This window comes from Anopheles aquasalis, chromosome 3 (assembly GCF_943734665.1).
Source record: "Anopheles aquasalis chromosome 3, idAnoAquaMG_Q_19, whole genome shotgun sequence".
Classification (NCBI taxonomy): Eukaryota; Metazoa; Arthropoda; class Insecta; order Diptera; family Culicidae; genus Anopheles; species Anopheles aquasalis.
The window spans coordinates 3,417,501-3,436,689 of record NC_064878.1 but is presented as its reverse complement, the minus strand read 5'-3'; the positions used below and the strand labels follow the sequence as shown (position 1 = coordinate 3,436,689).

Below are 19,189 nucleotides of genomic sequence, written 5' to 3'. Positions count from 1 at the left end.
CTTTACTCTCGTTTTCGTTCGGCTTTGCGGGCTGCGAGCGTACGAACCGTCTAGGACTCCGCTAATATTATTTTTTTTGCTGTTTTTCGAAGCCCACCAGCTCCGTGGGGCACCGCGAGTTCGTTCGCGAGTTTTCCTTCGGCTTCGCCGTCTTCGGGCCCGTGCTTCCCGTGTACGAACGGTGATCGTGGCATCGGCGGAAAACGCGGGCCTGGCGGTGCATGTGATCGGCGGTATAAAACGGTGCCGGCGAGCCCATTCCAGTCACAGTTCGATCTTGGCTTCCCCGGCACGCACTGCAAGCAAGCGGCGTGTGCTCGAGAGACCAACGAAACAGTTTCCAGTGTTTTCTACCTCCCAGTTCGTGTGTTCGCGTGTGCGCATAGTTATTTCCTCCAGACTCCTGTGCGTCTGTGAGTCCTTAATCGGTGCAACAGCAATTAACAGAAGCTAGCAAGCAAAGGTGAGCACAGTAACTTGACGCAATTCGAGGGAGAGATCGTTCTGAAAGTCAGAAAAATCAGTACCAATCCGTTTGGGATAGATTGTCGGTGGAATTAGCGGAAAATCCGTGTGACAGTGCTGTGACGAAATGATCCAAGAACATTCCTCAAAGACTTGCACATCACTTGTGCAATGGCCTACAGGTCACCGGAGTTGAAGTTACGTGTTACGGCCAATTAGGAACCGATTTTTAACATGGCTCGCTGCACGGCTGATAAGACAGCCAGACGGCGTGCGGTCACTGTCAAGAACGTTTCAATGGCGAGTCGATGTTGCTCCACTGACCCGCATCGATCGCCGATTGCGAATCCTTCCTCGTCTTCCGAGGTTAAAGTGTTTACCGAAACGAAAGCAAAAGTGTTTTTGTTTTGCTGCTGTGAATGGAATTAGTTGCTGAGGCGTCGAACAAGTTCGCACCTTTTTGAAGGTTGTATTGGATGGGGCAGGATTTTACCGAATGCCTTATCGGGGCATTCAAGGGAACACACTAGCGCCCCTAATGGAGTTTTGTTGTTCCTGTCAAAACACCCGAATGGTTTTATAAGGTTCACACCTTGTCGTAGCGTTGAAGTCTTTCGATCAGTTTAAGCCGCTTCGATTCGAAAATTATGGTTATTTCTTTTCAATTTGAAATCATTTCTACGATTCGGTGATCAGGATCTATCAAGGATCTTCACATTTATGAGTAGCCTTCAAAAATTGGGTTGAGAAATTGATGAACAACTCTTCTACGGGGATGTTACGAAAAAAAAATGTCTATTTTTTAACCAACTGCCACTAATTGCTAGTGCTATTGGGTAATCCTCGCGATGCATCACGACGATGGCAGCTAGCGGACGGCACTGTTGCACCTTGAGGACAATAAAATAGAAAACTCCTCTAGACTCCATCAGTAGGCGTGGTGCGCTTCCGTTTCCACGATGTCTCCACCGAAACAACACCAGCAACTGTCACAAACGCACTAACTGGCCGAACTGGCAGTCCGGAAGTGTCGGCATATCGGATGGAAAAGAGAAAACCCAAACCCCCGGCGCAACTGAGACCGGATTCGAACGGAGGGACGGGGGGGGGGGGGGGGCATGCCAAGATGCGATCTAGCAAAACGCGCGCGTTGATAGCGACCGATGCACGCACACCTCTCGCACCTTTCATTAAGTTGCCGGTAAAGTAATCACGCAACGGACGTGAGATGTCTGGTGTGATTTCCACGCCAAGTACGCGGCGTGCGTGCGTGCGGGTGGAAGCCACATTATATCATCGTTTTAATGACCCACTGGGGAACAGGAGAAGTAGAAGGAGTAGTGACTGACTGAATGGTAGCGTTTCCTGTCACGGCTTCAGCATCAGTTGACCTTCGCGTTGCACACCGTCACTGACCTGGTGTGACTCAGCTTGGACACTTTTCGGTTTCCCCCCATTCGGAGGGAACAACTTTCCTTTCGATGGTGGACCAAGAACCGGTTGCGGTTTGGTGAATTCGGGTCCCAACCCACCGGACGTAACCGGTTACACCGGCGATGGGAGGAGTTCCAGTGCGAAACATTCCATCCTATCTCCTCTAGTCCTCTCGCCCCTCAAGGAGGGAATGTTCTGGAGTTCTTGGTTCTTGGTGGCTGCCGACACACACCGTATCGGTTAACCTTGGTTCGACATGCGAAGGCCGCGAGGGGGAACGGGTAAGAAATAGTGTTGCCATTGCTGTTGCTGTTCGCTTTCACTTGCATCATTCCAAATTGCGTGACTGTGACGCGCGCACGACCGATGAGGGGATTTATTTTCGGCGGGAACTCGAGAATTTCACAACCGATCGTAATACGGCCACGAAATGATCGGTATCTGCTGCATCGTGTGCAGTGGAAGAACTCTTTTCGGGGGAACCCTGTACTGGCCCATCGTCGTGCCGTGCGTAGCAGCGTGACCGTCCTCCAAAACGCTGCCTGAGGACGGCTACGCATGGCGACGAGGTCGAAATGTGCCGGCGGGCTCTAGTTGAGCTCAAGGATCGGCGGCACAAAATGTTGTTTGAACAAACCACGGTCGCCGCCGCTGTTACTCCGGCTGCGGACCTCACTCACCAGTGGTTTTCGGAGGTCTAGGAGTTAATTACTAACCGGCCGAGAGGCCCCAAACTGGTAACCCAAATGTGTCAGTCACGGGTCGCTTCCCAGATAAGCAGCTTCCTTTGTACGGCGAATGGAATGGATCTCCACAAAAAAAAGGCACTTCTCCGAGCGTCTCGGTGTCACCTTCCGAAGAGCGGAATTCAAGATAAGATTTTCGTAGAATGAGCCTGTCCTTGCGTGAGCGCTGCTCTCGATTTATCCTTTCTTCATTTGGGTACTCCATTTTGTTTTCCTTTCACTTTTTGGAGGCTCTCACGATTACGCAACTCATTCACAACTGCTGGAAGTCAGTCCTTGTTCGGGAATCTTTCAAAAACGGGTTACATCCTTTGGATAGGAATGCTTTGCATAATGAGAATACTAGAAAAGAATTGCTACTGATAGGCATCCTGTTCTCACTGAAATGAGTGAGCTGCATCCAAGAAGAGTTGCAGCATCACAAGTCACTTCCTCCAAAAGCGAGACTCCCACAAGTTATCGGCAAAAGCGCTCCAAAACTCACCAAAGTCTTCCACCATTTTGCATCATCTTGGTGCCAAGATTCGAAAGCGAAAACAACAACAAGATTCCCACTCACCGAGTTTTTTTTTAATTACCGCAATACCTGATGCTGATGAACCGGCCGGGTCTGATAGCGGGATGCAATCTGGCAGATGCATAAACTTATGTAAAGCTGAACAGCAGCAACTTCCCGAAACTTCAGCACCACCACCTGGAACTGGAGCAGCGAGAGAGAGAGAGAGAGAGAGAGAGAGAGAGAGAGAGCGCGGCTTGTCAATGTCAATTTATCAGCCACCTTCACCCCCCGGGTCTCTGCATCGCCCTCTGCATTATGAGAGCCCTATGATTTGCTCGACATAATCATAGGGTAGCCTGTCGAGACGAGATGAAGTTTGGCGGATGAACGAGGTAACGAGGTGCTGGGCTGCTCGTTTCTAATGAACTCTCGTGGAAAACCTACGCACCCATCGCTACACTACACGGGTGGTGGTTGATGGATGATGTCGGTGGCAGCAACAGCAGCATGACTTCCTGCTGCTCGACCGTCCAATCGCCATATTAATGCTGCACAAAAGCTGCCAGCATAAACAGCACCGTAGAATGAAAGAAGTAATGACACATTTAAGGCAGAAGGAGCTGGTCCTGGTGGCTGATGTAACGACTTCACCGCGCGGGAATCACATTGAAAGGTTTGGGAACCGCTCTCCGGAGAGACGGATCTATTCGCGAGCGCCAACCATCTGTCCATGCAAATCTGTCCAGCGTATTAGAAGCAGTTACGCTCACCCTCGGGTTCGTTAAGACCGACTACCAATGAGTCTCACTCGGTTTTTTGTCATCTTGAGAACTCCGATCGACTTTAAAGGCCGCTAATCGATTTAAGGCAGCCGTCGTCGAGTGGAACACTAAGCGACGCCGACTCCAAGACCTCCTACGATGTCGCGCGCGCGCTCGAGAGCTAATTGAAAAGCATTTGCTCGGTCAAAACCGTAACCGTAACTCACGCGGTGGCAGCGTGTCGTTATCAATTATGCGGCCCGGAGCGGATCGCGTGCGATCCATCAAACCGAGCCAGTTGACAGCTGGCACACGGCCTACTGGGCCTAGCGCTCCGCATTTTGTACTCCACAGCAGGGAAGATGAAACATCTCAGTTAGCCTTGGATGAGCGATGAGGGAGCGCCCTGAAGGGAGTGCAGCCAGAGATTGAACGGATTTCAATCACTTTTTGGAGCCGATGGCACAGATCTCCGATTGTGTAATGTGCCCCCCTCTGGTGCGCTAAGTGCACTGGTGCACCAGATGAAAGAGAGGCCGTTCCTGGAATGTGGCGACATTCCAACCATTTTAATACTAACTTAATTTTCCAACGAGCCACTAATGAACTGTGCTGCTCTCCAGCGTCCAGCGACTGATAATTGGAAGGAGAATTCCAATTTCATTCTAACTGTGGGTGGGGAATGGGGAATAAATGCATTTTTAATTCCATTTCTAGCGTGATCGCGGGAGTGTCGAAAGGGTTCGCTGATCGCTGATCGGCGGTGATGATGATCAGTATCAGTAAGCATCGGATCCCAATATGGCCGCCCAATACAAATACACACAGTTGCAGGCTTCGGGATACAATCCTTGCCCCCCCCGGGGGGGCTCAGTTAGACTAATTGTCCATTTCGTAACCAATCAAGCCAAAGAACTAGCGAAGGTGACAACTGGTGGCACTCCGTACTCCGAGCTAATCGATCGGCTGGACGTTAGACGGATCTGCTGGCGTCGGTTGGTGTGTCCGATTCCGTCCGCTGTGCAGTCATTTCAGGAATTCCCATTCACTAGCCCGTGCACCGGTTCTATCGGACGATTGCGCGACAACTAAACGTACGAACCGTTTTGTGGGACGGTTACGGGCGGGCGTGGGTAATTAACACCGAGCGGCCATTACTCCACGACCGTGTGGGATCTTTGTCGTGGTCGCGTGGAGTTTGTAGATCATTTTTTTGTTGCCTTCTAGCCTTTGGCCGTTCTGTGACCCGTAAGGTGACAATGGAAGAGACACTCGAAGAAAAGTGGACGACGTCAATAATCGACGGCAACTTCTCAACGAAACTTGCTGCGATTGCTCAAACATTGGTTCAGGCTGCTGGCTCCTGGCCCAGATTGGCACGGTGCGGTGCGTTGGGACCTGTTGGAACAGACCCTGGGAGTCACGCAGGTTACGCGCCCGCAATTACTACTCACTGGGTAGGGTGTCCAAAGGAATGCCGGTGAAGAAACGCCGCATGCGACGTTTGACGTCTTAAGCAAGCACGAGAGGGCGCGCACACGCGTGATTGATTGACGACCACGACCACGATGGACAGGGATCGTCCCCAGTCCCTCTTGGAGTGCACTCAATAATCGATTGCCGAAAAATCTAATTATAGGCGAGTGCGATGTATGCCAATCCATATACTGACCTGCCCTGGGCTGCATCATTAAGCCTGGCAGGTGTCTCGTTGTAGGTGTCAGATGACTTCTGCCCTAGCTCTCTGGCCGGCGTGATCGATGCCCAGCCCTCCGTTGAATCGGAGTCGATGGTGCGATGCTTTGATGTGAGGCAATCCATTACAGTGCGTCCCTCTGACACTGTTGCGTCTCTCGCGCGCGGGGCGATACTTTCACGTGACTGAGTTCCCTTTACCCCCGTCTACGCCCCCCTCTGGATATGATTTATTGACTTATGAATGTTTCAGCAAATTTTGCGCCTCTTACGCCGCTTCTTGTGGTGCGATTTCATTTTTATTTTCTCACTCGCGGTGACCCCCCTGGTCACCTGGTGGTCCGGTCACTGGCACCGGTGAGTTTTGCTCCAATTCATCTCCAGTGCGGCCCAGTGCGCCCCAGTGTGCCGATGCTGAGCATTCCATTCGTGCGGTTCATGCATTTTTCATGACACTCCGCCCCGTGTGTTCGCTGGTTAGGTGGTCGCTTTAATGGATCGATGCGTCTTTTGGGGTCGCCGAAGATGTGTGCGGAACGCATGGGGTGCACGATGAGTTACGACGAGGATGCGGTTGAGGATTTTAATTGGATCACAAGGCGCGTGTCATCGTCGTCTTGGTCGTTGGAAGATGCGCGATCAATCGTGATAAGGAGATGTAATGCAGCTTTGAGCGCCTCTCAAATCTCGATCTTTAAGCTTAGGCTGGTCACTTACTTTCCAATCTTCGAATACGATTATCTTAATTCATCGGAGATTTTTCCAAAGAAAAGAAAAAAGAAAATCCACCTCCTCGCTTCCGAGACTCACACATCGAATGTGCGATCGTTGATCGTGAGTAGAATGTTTGCTTCCCTTTTACATGAAGCACCGCAAACAAGAAACCTCGTAATGTGGGTAAACGCTAATTAACCTCAATGCCACGTTTGGGGCCAATGCAAGCAATGCCAAGCGCAATCGATCGTCGATGCTGGTGCGCCGCCACAAACCATGCAAACACTTTCACATGACCTCGACCCAATCCAAAGGAGATGATGGGCGAGAAAAACAACACCCTCCGGGCAGGGCGGGGAAGGGTGAGGGGAAACCAGAAAAAAACACAATATCATTCCTCACCTCCCCGAAAACATACAAAAAACAATAGCACAAAACGACAGCCAAATTGGTCCGGAAGGCTAAAGACATCATCTTTCGGCGCGTTTGGCTGCGTGCCTTCGCCTCCAAATGCCTTGGAAGGCACACGATCGTGATCGGTTTCGCGGCCGTGCCCACCAATCATCCTCCGTGGCTGTCGGTAGTTTTGGTTTCCGCGAACCTGATGCCAAACGCGATGCGCGATCATGACATTCAAACGCGGCCGCGGATCATCGTCAAACGATCTGCCAGGCGGCCGCCAGTGGCACCCAGCGCTCCTGTGAGAACGAAGCGTGCAGCGTGCTCGCAAATCGACGCCCCGACAAAAGACTTCAACGCCACGAAACGGTAAGCGACGAACGGGGCTACCGAGTGCATGCTAACGGCACGGATGACTTTCATTTGTCGATCTGGCCCACTATTTGCTGGAGGAGAGAAGTGTGGAGCATGGCAGGAAAAAGGAAAGCAAATCATTCCGCATCGCAAATTGATTATCACAACGAGGAGGCCTGTGTGCGGGCTGGTGTAAAAGTAAAAGCGGTACCCCGGGAACCTTGATTTTGCCCGGTGGCTCATTATGCAATGCAAAACAATGGGGGAAGCGAGGAAGTGCGGGGGGCATTTACGTCGGATTATGCTGGCGTATTTTCCCGAAGCAAAACACACGCGCGGCACGGTCACTGTTTGATATGCGCCCTCGCAAGCTGGGTCTCGTGGAGACCGCTGGTCTGGTTGGTTGGTGCCAAGCAAAGAAAGGAGGACGCGGACTGACGTGACGTGTGTATGCTTCCGATCGATTGAGCTGTTAGGCGTGTCGTGAGACGCGGACTAATGGTGATCGATGTAATTGATGGATTAGACAGTCGATCCATTTCCTGGGGGGGCGGTGTTGTGGACCCTTTTGGCACAGGACAAATGATCCACATGCGCTCGTTTGATTGCTTGGGCGCTTGCCGGACAAATGAAGATTTATGATTAATTTTTCGCTCAGGATCGCTTGGAGCACCTTTGAGAGAGAGAGAGGGAGAGAGCAATTCATAAGCGATGATCTAATCCCCAAGACGAATAACATATTATCCCAATTATCTCCATAAATAAAAACCAAATTAAAAAAAAAAAACAGCCTTAGCAAATCACACAAAAAGGCGTTGGATTACGGTGCATTAGCGAGTGAAAGCGTCTTAAGCGGTGGTTCGTCCGTTAAAACAAGTGAACATAATCATTTTGCCAGCAAGCGTGCAATGATTGGCCTTTTGTGCGTAACTTTTTGGCCATTTTTTAGCAATAAACTCTCCACTAAAAACGACGTGACGCGACACACCGGCGTAGCGAGTGGACACTTCGATACGCTTCGGTAGACAACCGCGCAGCCAGGAGCCTACTGGACGGTGAAAGAGGTGGACCCTCTCCTTTCACAACCTTTGATGACGCTTTTGAGCGATTTTCCCGACGTCACCATCATCGGATGGCACTTGTTAGCTGCCGATTGCTGCACGAAAATGCATCCGCTGTCGTCCGGACGTCCGTTTGAGGTCACTTGTGTGCACCGACGAACCCACGGACTTCCCCGCGGTCCCCAGTATGCCGCTGCATTGCATAATGCGCTGCGTGAAACGGAAACAAAGCCAGTTCCAGTTCGATCGTGGTGGACTAGTGCGAGTCCAATGTGCCACCACTCAATAAACACAGACACGCGCACGCACGCACGGGCACAGGTACACTGTGCAGATCAAACTTTCTCCAAGATTTATTACCCCGTTCGGCCCTCTCCGACTTCCCCCGGTCGCTGCCACACACCAAATGCCATGTCCGGATCTCGGTGCGCTTGATTGCACCCGTCGATCGGGGTTAGAGCGGTGGCTTAGCCAGCCAGCTGGCCAGCCAGCTAGCTACGGATTATGCAACACTCTGAAATGCATCCTCCGCCGGAAACGCATCACTTCATTTTTCCCTTTTTGGCCGGAATTTTGGAAGGCGCCTTCTTTCCCTTGCCATTTCCACCATCACCGGCACCGGTGGCCAATGGTGGCTTCTCCTTTCCGGTTCGATTAGCGGAGCACTGCTCTCCCACTTTTGCTGCGTCAAATTCTTCCTCCAGCACCTGAATGGCACGTGTCACCTTCGGGTGTACCTCACGCGAAGGACATTTGGGCGTTCGGAGCTCTACCTCGATCTGGTTCTGGCCACCTACCGAACAGCGCTTACCCTTCCCGAACTTGAACACAAACACATCGACAAGCGGATCGTTGGAGGGACGCCGGAACACCTCCACCTCACCACAGTTTCCCTCGGAGGCGCACGCTTGCAGTCCAACCGTGCGCGATCGCTCAACGTCTGTCGGTTTCCGCCGAAAGTCCTCGATCGTAACGGGCGTGGTGCGTTTGGCGAGCATAAAATCACCCGACCAGTGATGCGCCGGATACTTGAGCGTGCCCCGGATGACCGGTAGCTTGCATCCGTTGGCCTGCTGCCGGATGTACTCCTCCTTCAGTCCGTATACACCGCTCGGAAGGGTGAGTGAGGTCTAAAAGAATACAAAAAAGCGATGGTTAATCCGTTGTTAGTGGCCACTGCTTCTGGCACGGGCTTACCCAGCATCCCTTGGTGCAGCCACGTTCACTTTCTTCACCCTCCATGCTGATTGCGATGTTTGCATCCTTTGCGATCCGAATGCTGATCGCATTACCGTTCATTTCCGCGGAATACTCATCATACGGTTGCTCCGGTTCACCGGTCACCAATTCCTCGTTCACACTCATCAGACTGGGGACGGGACCTGCCAGCTGTGCCCGTAGCTCATCCCGATCGCCCAGCTTGACGCACTTGACGAGTGGTTCATCGGCGTTCAGCATGTAACAGGCGGCATTCTCCAGGCGATCGTGATTCGCCAAGGGTTCAGCAAACAGCACCTTCCGGTTGATCGAGTGGCCGAGACAGGAGAGCCGGATTGTGAGCACCGCATACCCGATAACCGTTGCCTCTTCCTCGCTTTCGAGCCCTTCTTCTGGTGTCCTTAGTGGATAGAGCTCTTTGATGGTGTAGGAGACGGGACGATTGCTACCGGTTCGTTCCACGGATCGGATTGACTCTTTAGAGGCCACTTGAGGCGGCTGGTTCGCTTGGTAGGCCGTGGCCAAGCTCTGGAGCATCTCTACAGCGGGACCTTCACACGAACCGAGCTCTTTGCGGCCTCCCTCGGAACACCGTTGATGTGCGGACACAAGAAACCGTGATGGACCGCCATCGATGCCGACCGATGGCTCGTAGACGAACAGACAGTTCTCACCGGTCCGGTGACCATCGACGGCCAGTGCTGAACCAAAATCCTTCTCACAAACCTCACACAGGACCGCACCGGGCAACTGCAACCGGACGCACAGTTGCGGTCGGTTTCCATCGAGCGATCCGGTGTCTTCTTTGGCCGGAAAAATCTCCAACTGCTCCACAATCAGCTCCAGCTCGTAGATGTATGGCATGGTCACGCGGAACAGAGGGTTACTCGGGGGTAGTGAAAGGCAATTTACTTTAAAAAAAATGAAAATGAAACTTCTATCGAACGGAATTTACAAGCCTTCGATGGCGAACACACCGAGATGAAATGGCGAACGTTACTTGGATGCAAAATGAACAGCAAGGAGGGTTACTTAGAAGCTCGTCGATGGTTACTTGATTTTTGTTCACACTCGCCACGACAGTTAATCGATCGCACATTAATTCCATTTTTCCTTTCCTTTCTTTCCGTATTTTATGCTTTCAGGTAATCTATTGGACGCTGCAACATCGAAATGCACTCGCGGTGCACTCCATGACGCCTCTGGCCAGCCAGCAATTAATGCAGCTCCGGGAGTACCGCCAGACAAGTGGCTTTGTGCGACTTTGTGGGGTGGCCGGGCAGGGCAGGGGACCACTGATCTATGAGTCGATCAATTACACAACCGCCACCGATTTGAACGACTTTTTATTGATCCATTTTTGCGCCAGCGCAGGAATGTGCACCCCCCCGGGGCACGCTTCCGCGAGCTCGAGGCGTGAAAAGCGAAATTACTGCCAATTTACCCACCGCACTCCCGCGGGACCGGGTGTTGCATTTGCATCATCATCATCATCGCCGCTGGGACGTTTGAATTCCATTTCACACGATCGCTTATCTACCGAGGCGAGAAAGTGATAGTGGAGCTCGAGTTAAAATTGTGTCAAGCCGCCATTCTGTGCCATCGAGGCATCGAGGCATCGTGGAGTTTGATGGATGACCATGTTGCGTTGCACATTTTGCACAGTCGGCAGGTGGTGGCCCTTTCTCTCGCGGCTGCACTTCGCACATCAAATGCGCTTCGATATGAGTTTTGCTTTTTCCGACCGATGATTGACAGGTTCGAGGCATGAAATGGGTCCGCTTGGCCACTTTCAAAGTCGTGGCCGCGTCGTCGTCAACATTGTATCGAGTGCTGCTGTCCTGTGTGCTAACGAGGCTGCGGAATGCGTGAGCATTACGTGGTTTCAATGCTTGCAGCGCAGCGTGACGTTTCGTTTAGTGATTGATTCTGGTTCGCGGGCATTTGCATTGGCAGCAAGAATCTGTGCCCGCACCTGTACCGATGGGTGTGCGCATTCCAATTTGGCAATAGCTAATACCTTAGCTAATTGTAAACGACATAATCTGGACCACCCTCGCGATGGTTGAGCGCTGTCAATATGTTTGCACGGCAGGAAGTGATTGGTTAGCGTGTGTCGCCACGACCGCCAAACCCATTACCGTGAGGTCAACCGATTTGTCGGTCGTAAATGATCGAGCGATCGACTCCGATCGGTTCGTGTTGTCTTTGAACTCGCCCAAAACAACGTCTGGTATCCCTTCCTTTCACTTTCGGTCGATGGCCAAGGTCATTGTGCTGGTTGTTTTTGTCGCTTGAATTAAGCGTCTCCTTCCGGCACCTTTTGGGGTGCCCCGGCTTCCAATCGAAGCTACTAATCTGATCACCACATTCTCTTGATGCGAGTGCGTATTATCCAATTACGAATGGGGCTTGGTCCATCCGTTCTTTTGACATCCGTCCATCATACCACGGCAGATCTTACGCAAGCTCCCATTTTTTTTTCTTCTGTGAGCTGATCGAAGTTCCGGTGTAGTGATCGTCGGCGGACAAACTACTTAAAAGTAGTCCTATGCAATCGTATCGAAATGATGATGACTGATGGCTGGTTGTAATGGTGAATTCAATGAAGTGTGTAACCATCGCACCTTTTTGGCTTCCGAATCGCGCGTACGCTGACCAACGGTAATGATAAGATCGAGAGCGAACCGGAAACCACGCAATGAGGCAGAGGAAGCTGCTGCCGCTAATGATAGACCCGGCGATGGTTGGTCGGCCAGCTGTGCTCATCGCAAACGCACCCAACATTAAAAGACCCGTAATTTGAGGTTTGGTGGAATTGAAAAGCGCACACCAAACCATCAACTCGATCTGCGCGATGATGGACTAATCGACGTGCTCCATGTGCCTCTTGCTACCACACTCATGGTGCCACATTTGCCAATTGCGTTTGGTGCGCTGAGAAGTCGAATTGTTTCATTCGGTGGCCGCGCGCGCCCACTTTGCAAATATTTGCTACCACCCCACGAGGCGGAATTATGCAAACGATCTGGGGATTAATTATGGTACACGCATTCGCCACGCAGCAGCATAATCCGGCAGCTGGTGTTGTGTGAGATCCACCGGTGTGTGCTGTGTGCGTTCTCATGCGGCTCGATAGGGCAACAGTCTTGATCACGAAACTGGTACCATTGTATCAGCCTCCCCGGGTTGGTCCCCGGTGTGTGAGCATTAACTACAAGAGTTTTCCCTCGTTTATGCTCACTGTAAACGCAACTGTTGATGGGGAGGCGGACAGCACCGTGTTGGCTAAACTTCTCCTGAAACAATTCCCATTTGTTTGCATTGCTGCGTGATCCCGATCTTCCGATTTGGCCATCTCGGGGGGGGGGGGGGGGGGGAGCCATTTCACTTTCCAGCGTCCATTATGCTGGCCGCACACGCGTACCGTGAATTGAGACATCGCGAAACAGGTTGGCAGGCGCGAGCAAGGCAACAATGTGGCCTGATAAATGGTTGGAGCGGTGTGGTCCACTGACCGAACATTCGTCTTCGGTTGTTAACAAACGGTTTACAGGCAGTTTATGTCACAGACATGCGACATGTTGTTATGAATTATGCCTTCTAGTTATGCCATACAACACTTTAGTTAGCTCTCTAAAAAGGCTGAAAGTTGCATGATTTTCGAGAGCGAGAGTAGAATAAATCTGGAAAAAAGATACCCTCGATGGCGTTTGCATGATTCCGCGACCGGTACGTGATGCAATTCCTTCCGCTGCTTCCCGGTGCACGCCATTTGCAAATGCATTTCGATTTTAATTCCTTTTCCCGCGCACGGAGATTGGAAAATGCTCCATTTTCGATCGATCGCAACACTGCCCGGTATGCGATCGTGATTCACGCTGGCCATCGCTTCCTGATGCACGCCACCGTTAAGGAATCACGAAATGACGCGGAATCACACACATTTTCCACAGTCCACAAAGGCAAAGGGACTCGACATTCAACGGTGAAATGACAAGCAAACAGCAGTAGGTTGCCGTCGCCGTGATGAAAGGTTTGTTTCATTATTTGCCTTCTGCAATTTCAATTCGATCCAGACGAACCACTCGTGGCGGCGCAGGTGGCACGAGGTGGTGACGAAAGCAACACTGGCTAATGGGCTAATCTCAATTCCTGTGAAAACAATAACATTGTGAAAATGCGCCCCAAGCCGTCCTCAGACTGTCGCCAATGTCACCGGCAGCGGAAACATCGTAGTGACACATCGATTGACAATTACTACCACTGGCCATCCCCGGGGTCCCTGGTGCCTACTACCAACAACCCGTTGTTGTTTGCAAACCGAGTCAACAAGCCATAACGTCTGCTCTTCCTGGCCGAGACAAAAGCGTAGCAAACGAGCCGCATCGCTAAGACAATTGTGTCTCTTTGGCCCCTGTCTTGGGTTCTTTGCTGGTTGCTTGCACCGCTTGCGGCCTCACCTGGTGATTGCAACAGCGCCCGTCATGGCGAATCGTCTGTCGCCGTTTTCCAACGGCGTGGCTCCAAAGAAGGGAACCAAATCTCTGTTAATTAACAAAACTGACTTGTGATTTATTTGCTGCCAATGCACCACCAGACCGGACGGTAGTGGTGTCAATGTCAGCCACCGTGCCGCTTGATTGCTCTCACTGCCAGTAACCAGTTCATCAATACGAGATTCGATCGTCGATCGGTTGATCTTCATCACGACATCGCATAGAAGCGCGAATGAAGTGGCGGCCTGCATGGTTATCGCGTAGCAATTATGAAGACGATTATCGTGGACGCCATCGGCGAACCTAATAGGGTAGCCCCCTTCCCCTGTTCACCTGTCCGCGTCCGCGATGTCTTAATGAAGAGTAGCGCGTGCACTGATGGGCTTCGACGATCGGCTACGAATCGGATCCTGCGGCGGCGATGATGCGGAATGATGTGGTAATTGATTTGAGATCCGATCCGATGGCACTTTGCATGGTATTTTATCGTCAGATCGTGGCGCGTCTGGTGTCACGCAGGGATTGCCCCCCTTATGCAGTGAGTAATTGCAATGTTCGCCTGTCTGCAATGCCGAGATTGACATTTATTAGATGGCTTTTTGGTCGTTGAAAGAGATCCATCCAAGCAATCGGCCGTAATCAATCTGGTACATTTAGTCATGGAGTCATTAGTCGCTCAGCAGGAGTTACTTGAGGCTGGCTTCACATTACTTCATGTTATGCTGACCCCCAGCAGCGCCAAAACTGTGCCATACCGCTGCGTGTGTTCGGTATAGTGTCCAGTGTCCGTTCGGTGACTGATTTTGTCCGTTACTTTGTATCGTACGGTTGATTTATGATCACAGCAGCAACAGGTCTAGGGCACCGTGTATGAGTTACTTTTCGAGCGATCATCGAGCACAAGAACCACCTGTCAATTAGCATAGACCGCAGCGAGGCTAGGGCAACGACGGCGACCTCAAAACCGGACTCTTTTCCAACGGAATTCGATGGTGAGAGGAGGAGAACTTGCGGTTTCGGGTTGATTGGCCATTAAAATGAGAGTAACACCTCTCAACGATCGTTACTTAGCCCACGGACGAACGACTGGATGCATACACATAAAAAAAAAGTATCCCAAACCTCGTAACGAGGTTAGTAAACATAAAAGTAAGAGCTCCAAGAATGCCCTCCGCGAGCGTCACTGTTGGAGTTTTGCAAGCACCACTATTTCGACATTGCAATCAAGAGCGAGAGAGAGAGAGAGAGAGAGAGAGGGAGGAAGATAGAGAGTCCTTTAAAGTGAGGGCTGTCCACCAGTCTGCCAGCCCCTTCAAGGTCACAAGGCTACGTGATGCTCGTGAGTTTGGTAATAAAATAAAACTTTTAGCTATTCACCAACTCGTGCTCGTCTGTAAAAATCCTGCACTCTGGAACTGGCACGAACCGTTATGATTTGGTCATCTCGCGCAAAGAAGGCCAATCCGTGGGCTCGTGGAATCGTGCCACAACGGCACCAGCAGCAGCAGAAGCAAATGGACAAACGCGGCATGAAATCAGATTTGGAGCAGCGAGCGAGTAGCGATTCCGGGCGACATGCGTCCATCACACAGTGGGTGAATGGGGAGGAGGAGGCGCATCTCACAAACCCCCAAGTGAGATCGATCGATTGATCCGGCGGGTGAACGGCACCCGCAGTCAGCATGAGAAGAGAGAGAGAGAGAACATGAAAATTCGATCGCCGACGAAGACGACGACGATTGTGCCGTAATGGCGGTTGCATCGCTGGCAGATATGCAAACAATAACCACCCGCGATGTGCAATCGGGACTGCGGGACTGTGGGCCATTGCGTTGGCGGTGTCCCCAATCCAAACCATTTTGGTCAAACAGTTTTCCGATTTGGTATGATGCTTTAGCGAAATGTCGCATCAACGATCGTGGCGATAGCAAAAGGCTGGTGAGGGGGAGGTCATTAACCATCGGTTCTCTCCGGAATCCAGTTCTTAAGTACTATCATTACCCTCTTAACCATAACCTTAACCACGGTAACAGATACCTTCGAAGGTCTTTCGATCTTTCGATAGCACATCATATATCATAATGACAGTTAGGCTACACTCGCTCTGCACTGCACCACCATCCACGGAGGCCGTGCGTATGTAGTAATCGCAGTAGCCATCGTCGAGTCGAGAGTGCTGAAATGTTGGCACTGATCGGTCGATTTGTTCGCTGACTCATTAGCGAGCGAATGAAGTGCCACCGCGGTCGGCACCAAAACGGTCCCAGGAGGACTGCTCACGACTGTCAAAATAGCCGCACTCGTCTGCGTCGCGCCAGCTCGGGCTAATCAATGGGTAATGACTCGGCGATAATTGGATTACAGCTGACCACAAACACGTGCATTCCTTTACCCACCTATGCCACGTTTGATCTGTCACGACGCGGACGTGGACGCTGGTGTGTGACTTTCCGCCCCCTTTTGGGGGAGGCCAGATAATTAATAATGCTGCAAAGTGTCGCACTGGACCGTCATCGAACTGAACGTTCTCGACCACCAGCTATCGACACCTGGTTGCCCATCAAGATGTGCTGCTAGGAGCGCGTTTTGGAGCATCGTTACTTAGTCAAATGGCCCGTCGACACGATGGCACCAGCGACCAGCGTTTTAGCTGGAAGCCAACACGTTGAAGGTTTGTCGGCCGGCTGTCATTATCATTCGACATCCTAGAGAGCGGCGTTTGAACTGGCCACTGGCACCCGGTTCGCGTGAACGGATGATGTAACAAGTGTCCATTTGCCAAACCGGAGGGCACGTACGTAGGATCGGAATGGAATGGTAGCGCAAATGACGGCCAACGACAGCCAACCCACCAGCCAGCGAGCCACGTTTGGTGACATGCAAGTAGATTACAGATCAAAGCGATTAATACCTTCAAATTGAATACTGGAACAGAAGACCCTCCCCCCCGGGCACCAAGGAGTGACAAAACCGGACAAAACACACGTCTGTGTTGATTGTGACCCAATAACTTTAGTCCGCCCCCCGAAAAAAAAAACACTATTGTAACATGTCTCGATCTTCGAGTGTCGAAAACGGGCGTAGAGAGAAGGGGGTGGTTACAAAACATACATAATAATTGCACTTAATGGGCGGGGGGCGCTCGACACCGGGAGCACCCCAGAGAGAGAGAGAGACTAAAACAAACAAGATTAATGGCTCTCCAGCCCGGGCACCCTATACGCCCTGCGTAGGCCAAAACCAAAAAAAAACTGGCCACTGTGAAAGCAGCCAGTGTCCCAATTATTACCGAATTCGATGACGTGTGGTCACCACCAGCGTTAGGTTGCGTGTGCCGCTTCCGTCGCGTGTGAAAGGTGGCCGGACGCGTTCACTTTCGTTTGAATCTGTGTCTCTCTCATAATAATCTATTGCCCACATTCGATTCGATCGGGTTCGACAAACAATTTGAAGGTCACGCTCGTGTTTTCAATCAACTGTTGCCGCTAGTGAAAGTTAACCGCGGAGTTTTTAATAGTTTTCCGGATTGTATTCTTGTGCCTTGAAAAGGCAAGCAGCAATCTATCCCGCCATGATGGACCTGTCTGGCTTCTGCTGCGACGTATAGCCTACGGGCTACATTGGTTGTCTCCTCTTGACAGGACAGGTCAAAGTCACCGTTTTTTTTTATTATCGCCCAACAACACCTGCTGCTGTGCTGTGCCTCTGGCGCCGGTTACTTGTTACCATTTCTGGCTCTCTCTGTCTCTCTGATAATGTGATCGCAGGTCGTGATCTGCGCGACCACTGCCATCAGGTCCGGGAACAAATCGGAGTGAATGGTTGGAATGGCCACCACGTTCGATCTTGATCGTATATCATCGGCGACGATCGGCGATACTGCTGTATACCACAGCCAGGCTAATTAGCTTTCCGTTTCGATTGCCCCGACCGATCAGTCGCCGATGCGGGGCGGTGTGATTGTGGATAATCCGTTTAATGCGACTAGGCTCTAGTCCGCACCTTGGCCACGATCGAGTCCAAGGTTGCCCAAGGTTCCCTGCAACGTCAGTCCCTCGGTCACATTCCAAAACCCCGTGATCCGGATGGTTTATTGATGGCCTGGTAATAAAATCTCCATTTTGGACAGCGGAGTTTGGAGGCGGCACCGCGGTCCGTAGCTTCCCCTTGGTTGGTGGTCGTCCACCATCAGTGCTTCAATTCGTCACATCAACTAGAAACGACTCTATCAATACCCAGTGCAGGATAATCGATCGCCCAGCTAGCTATGGTTCTTGGACACAACAGGGCGAGAGCTCGATCCGCACGATCGTGTCCGGTTTCACGCCTCCGTAACGGTAGCGCAACCAAAGTGGCGATTCGATGCGATTTATGTGCTGGCTGAGTGGCCAGCCAAGCAGCTCTCCATAAATTAATTAACCACGTTACGGTCCCAACAATACGGTCGAGGAACGGATAGGACCGTGCACTCGTTCGAGGACTTTGCGGAGAGTGGAGAGGTGTACGGGGGGGTGCACACCATAAATTGTCTGTCGTCGGCTCGCACCACCACGACGTACGAGAAGGTCGCCATCTTGTGAGACGTGCAGGCTCAACCAAGGGGTCTCTCTTGGTGGCAAGAACTCCTCGGAACCCACTCTCAGCACTGCCTTCTGCTGCCGGTGGGTATTACATAATTTGTTTCCCATTCCGATCATCGGACGTCTGCACTTACGGGATCACGCTGCTGCTGCTGATGCTGCGACGCTCCAGCTACTCGAGCTCGAGCACAGCGTAGATTCACGGAGTACAACGGTGTGACCCCGCGCAATTGAATTCCAACCACTGGCGACCACCACTAACCAGAATGCCACCGAGAGTCGCGCAGGGAGTCGACAAGCGACCGATCAACCGAATGTAGGTTGCACATTGGGGCGCCGCCACCGTTCACTCCGTTACTGTAGTGACAACCTCACGGTTGCTTCCAGCTGCTCCATTTGTTACGTTACACCGAGCGTGCTCCCGGACCGTTTGCCGATCTGCAGTGATCGATAAAATGTTCTGAGACTCACGCCACACGAGCACGTTGAGAGTTGTATTGCTCGTTCACTAGCATACCCGCTTACCTTATACGTCCTTTTGTGAGTAAGGTCAGTTCGACCAACCCAAAACTTCCTGAATATGAAATACACAAACCGGTCCACTAGCCAGCCGGCTACTAACGGTTACTCGCTAGGGCCCAAGAACGTCTCTTGTTCCCCCTCGTTCGAGTACTTACACGAAGCACCACATCGTGCCGGGTTGAGAGGCTGTAGTCAAAACTACAAGCAACCAACCAACCACATCGTCACGAAGCTCACGATCC

At 51.6% G+C, this 19,189-nt stretch overlaps 2 protein-coding genes across 2 annotated transcripts in view; one reads left to right on the top strand and one right to left on the bottom strand.

Moving 5' to 3' along the window:
• Nucleotides 1-281: 281 nt before the first annotated feature.
• LOC126577641 (peroxidase) overlaps nucleotides 282-19,189 on the top strand; it is a 23,858-nt gene continuing 4,950 nt past the window's right edge. The window contains exon 1 of the mRNA XM_050239419.1: nucleotides 282-463. The gene's annotated coding sequence lies outside the window, so the exon portion shown is untranslated. The remainder of the gene's footprint in view (nucleotides 464-19,189) is intronic.
• On the bottom strand, nucleotides 8,467-10,310 carry LOC126577642 (uncharacterized). Its single transcript, XM_050239420.1, has 2 exons — nucleotides 9,326-10,310; nucleotides 8,467-9,258 (listed from the first exon to the last, which is right to left on the bottom strand). The coding sequence occupies exons 1-2, from the start codon at nucleotides 10,208-10,210 to the stop codon at nucleotides 8,671-8,673; spliced, it is 1,473 nt and encodes a 490-aa protein (XP_050095377.1). The 5' UTR covers nucleotides 10,211-10,310; the 3' UTR covers nucleotides 8,467-8,670.

What these genes read in the sequence shown, in the direction of transcription:
- LOC126577642 (XM_050239420.1), bottom strand. Translation starts at nt 10,210, where the DNA reads ATGCCATACATCTACGAGCTGGAGCTGATTGTGGAGCAGTTGGAGATT. An exon ending in GCTGCACCAAGGGATGCTGG is followed by an intron (nt 9,259 to 9,325) that starts GTAAGCCCGTGC and finishes GTATTCTTTTAG; the next exon opens with ACCTCACTCACCCTTCCGAG.